This window comes from Microtus ochrogaster, linkage group LG7_11 (assembly GCF_000317375.1).
Source record: "Microtus ochrogaster isolate Prairie Vole_2 linkage group LG7_11, MicOch1.0, whole genome shotgun sequence".
NCBI classification, from domain to species: domain Eukaryota; kingdom Metazoa; phylum Chordata; class Mammalia; order Rodentia; family Cricetidae; genus Microtus; species Microtus ochrogaster.
The window spans coordinates 18,488,739-18,499,496 of NC_022032.1; the positions used below are offsets into that span (position 1 = coordinate 18,488,739).

General features: G+C 43.1%; 1 protein-coding gene across 10 annotated transcripts in view; it reads left to right on the top strand.

Moving 5' to 3' along the window:
- The window catches only part of Fat1 (FAT atypical cadherin 1), a 117,035-nt gene that overhangs the window by 53,063 nt on the left and 53,214 nt on the right, over window positions 1-10,758 (top strand). For all 10 annotated transcript variants that reach the window (XR_003378305.1, XM_026786948.1, XM_026786953.1 and 7 more), the window contains exon 3: window positions 1,435-1,749. Coding sequence is in view for 9 of the 10 variants with exons in the window: in XM_026786948.1 (XP_026642749.1) it covers window positions 1,435-1,749 (315 nt within the window). In the remaining variant the exon portion in view is untranslated. The remainder of the gene's footprint in view (window positions 1-1,434; window positions 1,750-10,758) is intronic.

Consider the following 10,758-nt stretch of genomic DNA (forward strand, 5'->3'; position numbering starts at 1 on the left):
TAGTTGATTAGCTCAACTTACCCACTCTACAATGTATCCACATTTCCGAACTTTGTGCTGCATACTGTTAAGAGTTTATTTGATAATTTAAATACAAAACCTGGGTTAGTGGTTAAGATAAATACTGTCTTAGTGCTGAATGTAGATGACCTTGGTTTTTGATTTTGTATTTTGCATGGGATGGGGAACCTTGGTGATTCTGAAGCTGGAGGGCTTCTGAAGTGTAGTCAGGTGCCTGGGGCGGAGTGCTTAAGGTGTCAACAGTTCACAATGATCAATCATTCGGGAGCCATTAAACGAAAGGCCAAATTTGCTTAAGAGAGTTGGTATTTCCACTTCTAACCACTTTGTGAGGGAGGATTCTGGAATTAAAGTTTTAATAGATTTCCACGACGGAGCCAAAATACCACCGTCCTCTTAACTCGTCTCAGCCATTGGGCACTTTTCCCTTGTACCGGTTCTCTTTATTAACATGTGTTCTGGCTTGAGCCTCAGTGGAAGCCTCCGGATCCCAACGCCAGCCAAAATACTGGGGCGGTTCCCTCAGTAAGTGGGTAGCTACTGTGCTACCCACTGAGGAGCCAGAGGAATCATGGGTAGCTGGGGAAGATCCACACTTCTGCAGTTTAGAACATCACAGGGAGAATTTATGTTTTTATAACATACTGATTTGCTTAAGATGGCTAAAAATATTAAGTTTAGCATATAAGAGACTGAAGCAATCGCTTATGGTGGACTTGCAAAAATTTCCTATTTTCTTTTCTTCACATTTTTTAAACAATCAGGTAGTTGAACTCAGAGGAATGTTATCTCTGGTCTCTGCCCCTGGCTGAGGCTTAAGGAGTAGGGCTAACGCCACGGAGCTGAGCCCTTGCTCTGGTTTGTCTTTGGTTTCCTGCTTAATCTCCATGAAAGTTAACATTTCAACCAGCCATACATTTTCTCTTTGAAAAGCAGAGTAATTATTAGACCATGAGATGATCTCTTAGTGCCCGTTTCAGAGCTAGATCATAAAGTGCTCTGGTTGACAATAGTAATTGTAAATACTGTCATAGTCTGTATTACGTGCGACACACTTGACTGTTTACATAGGAATTAACTTTTTTTTTATTTTTTGGATTTTTCGAGATGGGGTTTCTCCGTAGCTTTTTGGTTCCTGTCCTGGAACTAGCTCCTGTAGACCAGGCTGGCCTCGAACTCACAGAGATCCACCTGCCTCTGCCTCCCGAGTGCTGGGATTAAAGGCATGCGCCACCACCGCCCGGCTAGGAATTAACTCTTTTAATCAATCATTAAGGAGCATGCCCTCACCTCCATTCTCTAGGAAGGGAACTGAGGCAAGGGAGGTTAAACTTACCGAAGTTCGTGCATCTGGTAAGTGGCGTCTTGTGCTTGCCGTTAACTCTTTGCTCTGATCCCCTCTTTTCTTTCTAGGTGCTATAGAGACTTCAGATCGACTGGACAGGGAGTCGACCTCCCACTACTGGCTCACAGTCTATGCCACGGATCAGGGCGTGGTGCCCCTGTCGTCTTTCATAGAGGTCTACATAGAGGTGGAGGATGTCAATGACAACGCGCCACAGACCTCAGAGCCTGTGTACTATCCAGAAATCATGGAAAACTCACCCAAGGATGTGTCCGTGGTCCAGATCGAGGCGTTCGACCCAGATTCTAGCTCCAGTGACAAGCTGACATACAAAATTACGAGTGGAAATCCGCAAGGATTCTTCTCGATACACCCTAAAACAGGTAGGTCAGTACTTTTAAGTGGCCTGTGTATGCATACTCTCCAGTTCAAAACTAAGAGTTGGCGTTTCTTTGTTGCCAAGTTTTCTTTGGTTTGGCACTCACCTTTCTTTTTTCAGTTATTCAGAGTAAGCCTTTGTTTGTGGATGAAATGTAATTCAAATATGTGTTTACCTCTTTGGGCTTCTTACCATAGGTCTCAGCTGTTCTCAGCCTGAGGGTTGCGACCCCCAAAAGACCATTGGAAAATACATATTTATATTATGATTCATAACAGTAGCAAAATTACAGTTGTAAAAACAGTGAAAATAATTTTATGGTTGGGAGTCACCACAACATAAGGACTGTCTTAAAGGGTCGCAGCACTAGGAAGGTTCAGAACCACTGATAAAGCTGGTTTATGATTCTGCTCCATAATAAAGCTTTTTACTCAGGGTCTAAAGCAGTTTTTATTATTTCAATAATAGTTCAGTGATGATATAATAAACCCAGGGCAAATTTTGCTGCTATGTATCGGAAAATTTTATAATGGTACTTTATTTGGGAAGAATATTAGATTTTATTTCACAATTCATTGCTTTGTAAGTACTGTTTTAAGTTTTTTTTCCCAGTGCTCTGACTGTCGGTAATGGAATCGGGGCTGAACCACTATGGGGTTGGAAGCCATTACTTTCATGAACCGATACCCCAGACATTTCCTTTATTTTTCTCCTCTCCGAGTCTGGGACCCCCACAGGGGCTGGAAAGAGCATGGGCTCTGCTTGCAGAAGACCCTAGTTCAGTTCTCTGCACACACTCTGGGCGGCTCTCAAAATTCTGTAACCTCAGCTCTGGGTGTCTAATGCCTTTGGCCTCTGTGGCCCCTGCACATAGGCACAGACTCATATACAGGTGAACACACATACGCTCACAGCGCGAAGCAGAACTGTGTGTGCGACCCTCTGCTTCTTAGAAGGATGACTTCATGGCCAGCAGTCGTCCTCAGTCCTGTGAGCCCTCAGCCTCTGCTCTTCCACAAGGGAGAATGTGTTTTATTCTTTTCTTGGCTCTTAGGCCTCTTTACTTACCACCTTAAAAAGAAGCGGTCAGTTCAGGTATTTGCATTTGCATAGTGAGCAATGTGGCTCTGTTTGGGCTATGAAAATTTTACATAGTAAGTGCAGGACAATTTTATTATTTTTCAGTTAAAACAACAGCTACATGACATTGAAGACAGTTTCCATGTGGGGTGGTGAAATGGCTTAGCCTATCAATTACTGGCTTTAAAAATAGTGTTGAAATAGGAGCGGCGGGGCTGTGTCCCCGGCACCCGGGCCGCCTGCACGGCTAGCTTTGTACCCGAGATAATTACACGGAAACTGTATTCTTTTAAACACTGCCTGGCCCCATTAGTTCCAGCCTCTTATTGGCTAGCTCTTACATATTAATCTAACCCATTTCTATTAATCTTTGTAGCCCACGAGCTGGCTTACCAGGAAAGATCTTTACCTGCATCTGTCTGGAGTGGGACAATCATGGCGACTCACTGACTCAGCTTCTTTCTCCCAGCCCTCTGTTGTGTTTACTCCACCCACCTAAGGGTTGGCCTATCAAGGGGCCTAGGCAGTTTCTTTATTCCTTAACCAATGAAATCAACAGATTGATATATGACACTCCCACATCAAAATAGTGTATGTTTCTTCCAACTTTGATGGTAGAATCCGATGAACCTGGCATTCTAAAGAGCGAGGTATCTGTAGCTGTTCTTATGCCCCGCCTAACCTTTGTTTGAATGTCAAGAATTTAAAAGCTTAATCTTTGTTATTGTGTCTCCTCCAATGTCATTCTTACTTCTTTCTTTGTTTCATTGAACTTAAAATGAAGCAGATCTTAAGAGGATAGGCACCTGAGTTCTGAGTTTGTGGAGGAAATGTCTATGTGTAGCTGTCCATGGGGGTCATGAAGGTATACTGTTCTTTGTCTCTTGAAAAATGTGTTTAAGGGCTGGTGACTTGAGTCAGTGACCAAGTATTTGTCCAACATATGCACAGCTAGGCTCTGTCCCCTGTGTGTGTGTTAGTGTGTGTGTTTGTGTGTTAGTGTGTGTGTTAGGGGCTTAAATTGTAGCTGAATGGCTTCAAGATTTATTTTCAGTGCTTTGTCGTAAATTTTTTTGTTTGGGGATAATTATTATACTCCAGCTTTTGGGGAAAATTCTGGTCCAGTTTGGGTTCTTAGAAAACTAGCCGAGTGTCAAGACTGATTGAGCCTTTAAAAAAACTGAAGCATACAAAAGAGAAATTGATAGAATCTAAGAAGTAGGTTAGCATCTTGGCTGGACCGTGCCGTGTTTCAGGCAGCCGCTAGCAAAAGGCTTGTTTTAGCAGTGTGATATGAACTGCTTTCGCCGTACAGGTGGTAATTAGGTTCCACAGTTGTTGTGAAATCAAATGAAAGGTATCCAGAAACTAAGAGTCAGACTTAGAACACGTTGCCAGCTATAAAACAAGAAATGTGTAAGTTTAAAATAATTTCGGGGTGAGAGGATTAAGAGTCCAAAAAGCGTACTCAAACCAAAGGGGTGGTGGTCCCGGTGTCCAAAGAAAAAAGTCTAGATGTAAAAGCCTTGATGAGGTAGCTAAAGAATTCGACTAGCTCTGCTTAAAACTGTTCAATGAATTAGACATCTTATGCCTTCAGTCCCTCTTTTAGATTAGATTAAGTCCCCTGTGAAGAGACAGGAACGAAGGTCTGGACATAATTAATAGGAGAAAGAAAGTTAAAATGGTCTAGGGTACGTCTTGGGAATAATGACGCCAGTGTCATGTCTCTTGGAATGAGCCGGTGTCCAGCCTGGCTTTCCCTTTGAGTTTCTCCTTCCTGGCCCTTAGGAAAATGACACCAGCTGCAGACTCCTGCTCCCTTCCTTATCTTCCCTGTGAATACACATCCTCTAGGAGTTAACAGCGAGCTCTCACCCCTGGGTGAGAAGCACAGCTATCCTGCTGGGTAGATAGTAGGAGAAAATGCCGGTTGTTTCTTATGGCTTGAAGGCAGATAGAAGTGGAGGGTAAGTGTATGGGTCTCATTGCTGAGAAGTGTGTTCCAAACTATTGTATGTTTAGGGAACAGGAGAGTGGCACAAATCATCGTGTCTTTAAAGATCCCCAAATAGCCATCGCTCAGCAAGCATATTGTTAAGAAAATATAATAAGTACAGTTTCATGAGCCATGTCTCCAAATGTTTCTATTCTCCCAACTCAGCCTAAGCTCAAAGTGAGATCCTCAAGGCTCTAGCTGTATTCATAGGAGGCGCCTTATCCCCTGAAACCCTATAGCAGGCCCTGAGTTGTAAGAGGTGGTTTGTTCAAATGGGGGTCTGGATTGTGGGAACCGGTGAAAGATGATCTGAAAGAAGAAAGTTCTTGTGATTTACTGACCTGGAACACCACCCGGAGACCTTAAATCAGGGTCCTCAGTAATTAACGACCGAAGGAGGAAACCACTGGGCTGGAACTCTGACATGCGGCTCTGGTCAGCCTTTCCTCCTGGGACCACAGCGGAAACAGACATCAGGGGGTTAGGCTTTAGATTAGCGATGAGCGGTCTACACTGTTAATAAGGTTAGTCCCCCTGGAGTCCTCCAAGTCCTTTGTGGAAAATTCGCCGCCGCCTGTTCCTCTTACATGTTTCAGTTGCTTGTTTAATGCATGCGAGCAGCCAGGGTTTTAGTGGATTAATACAGTTGTGCGCTTTCTTGGCAGAAGCAAATGGAGGGTGAAGTGCACATTTGTTTCCTCGTGATTATCGTCTGTGGGGACCACAGGAAACCTAACAGTCAAAAGTGTCTGTTCGGACATGGAGTGGTTTCTGCCTTTGCTCTGAGAACGGGGCACCTTGAGTAGGGCTTTACAAGCCTGTCATTTGGAGGTGTGAAGGAGCCTAGGGAAGGGCTGCGTGAGGCAGCCTGGCACAGCCTGTAAGGAAGATGTGCGGGGGGGGGGGGGGGGGTAACGGACAGTCGGGAGAACCCCAGAAGCGCTGTTCGTTGGTGAAAGTGGGGAAGCAGATGGAATCGGCAGCATCCAAGAGACAGATGGACAGATGGCAGCCTAGACTCTTGAAAACCAGAGTAAAGACTGATAAAGTGTTTGTGTTGCCTTTATAAATATGGACTTATTTTCCCAGAGTCTGTATAAAATCCTTAGGACATTCTGTACACATTTAAATGACCTCCTTATAGTCATTTTATAAATGAGGCAAGCATCCCAGTTTTTTGTTGTTGTTGACATTTTTTTTTAAAATAAGCTTTCTGGAACTGAGTTCTTTTTTTTCCCCCCTGAATTTTCATCTCCAAGCAGCAAGTTTGAATGAGCTTCTTTTAGTATCTTCCAGTGTTTAATTATGGTGCTGAGGCCGTCTTTCTACATATCAGACAGTTGTTAATACACTAATTATAAGTAAGCTTTGATGAGATTTCTCATTTAGGGCACACAGGCAAAAAAGGCTTGATTCATTTTCCTCTGCTAACACAGACCCTTTTGTCAACAGTGTAGATTTTAACAACTCTTTTCTTTTTGTTTGTTTGGATATATCAGATATCAGTTAGGGTCAGTTTGCTTCTTTTAACATAAATTGTGCCTTTGCTCAAGGCAGGAGAGAGGCAGGAGCGTAGATATTTTATTGTTTGGAGCCTTGACACGGCCTGCTCACGCAAGCAGAAACACCAGAGCTCCATGGTATGCCAAGGACAGGGGAGGAGCCCCAGACAAAAGAGACCAGTGTGAGCTATATGTGCTTCAATGTCCTCCAGTAACCCCTGAAAAGTGACCCCACCTGTGCTGCTTGCGTCTTCTCACTATCAGCTTGGAGGAGTGACCCACAACTTGAGTTGCCAGATAAGTGTGAAGGTTACACTTGAGGCCTGTGCCCGCTTCACAAAAGACCAACGTCGTCTTCGTCTCAGTACATTTGTTATCTTTCGGGCTTTTGATACAGAAGTCGTTTTTTACTTTTTAGAAGTTCCCTTGGGGTACAATTAACATGCAAGTAAATTGCACACACTGCAAACCTGCAGTTTGGTAAGTCTTGACATTTGTCTGTACACGGGAAGCCCTCACCTCATCAAGCCATGGGCATACCCTTCACTACAAAGACTTTCCTCTTGGTATTCTGCTGTCCCTGTCACTCTCATTGCCCCCATCCCTAGATGGTCTCTGATCTGCCCCTGCCCTTCCTTATATTAATTTTAAATAATACATTTGCTCTTAGAATTTCACATAGATGGGTTGACATGGTGTAGACTTTTTTGGGGGAAGGGTTCCATACTTAGCATGTTTGTTTGAGATTCATGCATGATGCAGCTCTGTATCTGTTTGCAGATATAATTCATTCATTAGTAATTGGTGGGCATTTGGCGGTTACCATGTTTGCTTGTCAGTAATAGTGCTGCCATCAGCATAGATGTAATCTTCAGAAGAGCATATAGATCCACATCCCCTGGACTTCATGTAGGAATAAATATTCTGAAAACCATGGAGACTTACTTTGTCTGACATCTAGTGCCGTGTAAGCTGTTACATTGTCTGTTTTATTTGTTTTTGGTATCTTTTGAGTATAACTCTGACCACTTGATGCAAATACGGGAACTCAGTTCTTGCTTGTTTTTTTTAATCTTAAAAATACACATTCAGTTTTAGATATGCAATAAATACGCATATACTCCTCCCCCACAAAGTTTCATTAAAGGAGTAGTAGATAATTCCAACCAACATTGTGTGTGTGTTAAATAATCACAATTGAACTTGCAGATTAATTTTAGATATAAACTTATTAGTATCATGAGTTTCTAGGATAGTGTCTTGTGGTTTGTGGGGTTGGTAGAAAAATAAATTAGAGTTCACTTCCTGTCTCTCCAAACCATACTCTCTAGTATGGACTGTCCTTCAGTTCTGGCTGGGTGTGCTCCTCAGAATGACCATTTATCACCTGCAGTGCCTGCCAACATGGGACATACATGTATGTTTTAACGTCTGCACACATACGTGGGGATCATGTGCCTTCTGGAATATATTACTCATTTTAATAAGTAGTGGATATACACGGTACAGAATTCACAGGGTATAGAAAGTTCCCCATGAAAAGTTTGACTTTTCCATGGTCCCCTTGATTCCCCTCTCTGGTATCTTAGCCACATGTTCTCATTTTCCATATTGCTATTCCATATTCCATCTGGCATCTGGAGCCTTGCCAGGGCTGGAGGTGGAGGATGACTGAGCGGTTGTTTTTCACAGACAAGCTCACAGTCCTAGTCAGGGTGACTCTGGCTGTGATGAACACCATGACCTGGGGAGGAGAGGGCTTATTTCACTCCCAGTTCCTTGTAACAGTTCTCATCAAAAACAGTGAGGACAGGAACTCAAGACAGGGCAGGAACCTGCAGGCAGGAGCTGATGCAGAGGCCGTGGAGGAGTGCTGAGTACTGGCTAGCCCCTCCTGGCTTGCTCAGCCTGCTTTCTTATAGAACTCAGGGCAGGGCTGGCTCCATCCAGAACAAATTATATATTATCAGTCACTGATTAAGAAAATGCCCTACAGGTTTGCCTATAGCCTGGTCTTATGGAGTTATTTTCTCTGCTCCCTCCTCTCTGATGACTCTAACTTGTCAAGTTGTAGTAAACTGCCAACACACTAACCAACTCTGAGCCCCTGCTGCTCATAAGCCCTCTTGTTTAGCTGAGCCATTGTCTCACCCTGCCCTGCCCTGCCCTTTAGCTGGAATCTCCCCAGGCAGCCTCTATGCCAGCTGCTTGATGGTATCTAATCCAGCCAACCCCAAGTTCCTTTTGCAGCGTCAAGGCTCTTGTCCATGCTTTCCTGGCATCCTTTCTGCCTCTTGTCTGGTCCCAGTGCTTTCCCTTGCCGCTCTGCTTAGGGAGCATGCAGTGGGACTTAGGAAACCACAATTATCTCTTGGACTTTCCACAAAACAAAACAACAAAAAAACTTCCTCTTCCTCTTTTTCCTCCTTTCCCCTCATCCCATTATGGGGATTGAACCTAGGCAAGTCTTCTACCACTGAGCCATATCCCCAGCCAAAATTGCAAGGGTTGGATTGAGGTCCTCCGCAATCAAAGTCTGTTCATATTTTGGATCAGTAGCTTAGTGCACATTAGACTTTTCTAAGTGCCGCTGGTGTTCTTTTTGGACTAATTTCCATAGTGAATCTCAGTTGTCTTTGAGAGTTGAGCTTCCAGGAGACAGGCAAAGAGAGACCAGCAAACCTTGTTTTTCTTTTTTTTTTTTCTGATTTTTTTTGTATTGTTGTTGTTTACTTATACTTTCTAACCCTCCTGCTATCTCTTAACTTCGTTTTAACCCTTCATTGGGAGTGTGAAGCACAGTCTCCTCTACTCTTTGTACTTTGTATTATTTTATAGTCAACTTCTACACCCTCCAGTCTTTTAAATCTTTATGAGAAGGGTACAGACTACAAACACTTTATTTGCTTTTTTCCCTACATTACAAACAATTACATGACTTCATAGAGGTCAGGACCACCCAGGGGCCGAAGCCACAGGCATGAACTTCTGGGCTGCTGCTTCTTGGTATAGTGCCTTTGATGACGGAGTGTGGCTTTGCAGCGTTATTATGTATCCTAAAGAATGCTGTGTCACCTAATAGTTACTTTGAGGGTGATTCTGTTTCTGTGGCACTTTTCAGTTTAAAACCACAGTGCTCTTAAATGACACTGGAAGTTTAAGCTTGCTGCCAGTAACTGTGCATTGCAGGAATCATTGAACTTTTTGTGTAACAGACCACAAAAGTTTTCCGGTAGGCAGGCTGTCCAGTGTCTGTCACATCCTTTCAGCTTTTCGGTGTTGCTGTTTTTGATGTTGTTTATTTTTTTTAAAGCTCAGTCTGTCATTCAAGAAATGAAGGCACATGCCAGATGAGCATTGAAGTTTGTTTCAGTATGTCAAAATGTTTTGTTCAGTCATTCACAATTTAGAGTCCATACAAGCAGCGATCCCCTGCCTTGGATTGCTTAACACTGGAAATAGTTAAGGTATTGATTTTTTTTTAATGGGGGCAGGAAGTGGGTATTTAAATTAGTTTTTCTGGAAGAACAATATCTAACTTTCCCCACTGCTGCAAGCTAGAGTGCGTGGAAGGGTGTACTGAGTGGCCCACTCTCCAGTTTCTTCCTCTTTTAAATTGCAACAATTAGACTAGTCGTTTTCAAGATCACGTTTTTGAGACTTGGCAAGTTCATGGTAGATACTTAGAAGTGGATAGTGAACTACTAATTTGTTCCTTTTGCCTTTAAGAAATAGTTTCTCACGTGAAGATAAAATATGTCCAAATTTTGGAGATTTCTGTCCTTGTGCTTCTGGTCTATCTTACTAAAAACAACTAGAGCTGCAAACGCCAGCTCACGTGGTTGACTCTTGGCGCCTGGTGGACTTTCACTATTTTCTCCTCGTTCATTTCATAATCTTATCTGGGACCGAGTTGTTCGTGCTCAGATGGCTACATTAAAATTTCTGTGCTCTTTCTTGTAAAGATGTAAAACAGTGTGTTTAATACAGGACTGTTGGTGTCGGATATAAGCGATGCTGTGATTGATGATTCAGTAGGAGATTACAGATAGATTGAGTAGAGATAGAATGTTTGCATTCAGTAATCCATAAACCTTTCTAAAACCACAGACGCCCTACAGTGTCTAGTAGATGCACTGGGCACCTGTCCAGGTTCCAGCCCCGTGCGACTTCAGTAATGAGTCTTGTATTACTGAGTAATGAATGAGGTAATAAGTAAGTGGCGTTTTATTGTGGCTGGAAAAGAGACCTAACAGTGCAATAGGAAGCAGCTACAGCTGCAAACAACTTCCAAGGGTTTCCGGTGACATTTGATCGCTCTGGAGAGGAAGGAAATGGAGGACCGTGCTTACCACAATGAGAGGAATTCATTTACAAAGGACCCATACCTGTGTGTGTTTGTAGGGACTGTAGAGTACTTTCTTAGCCATTT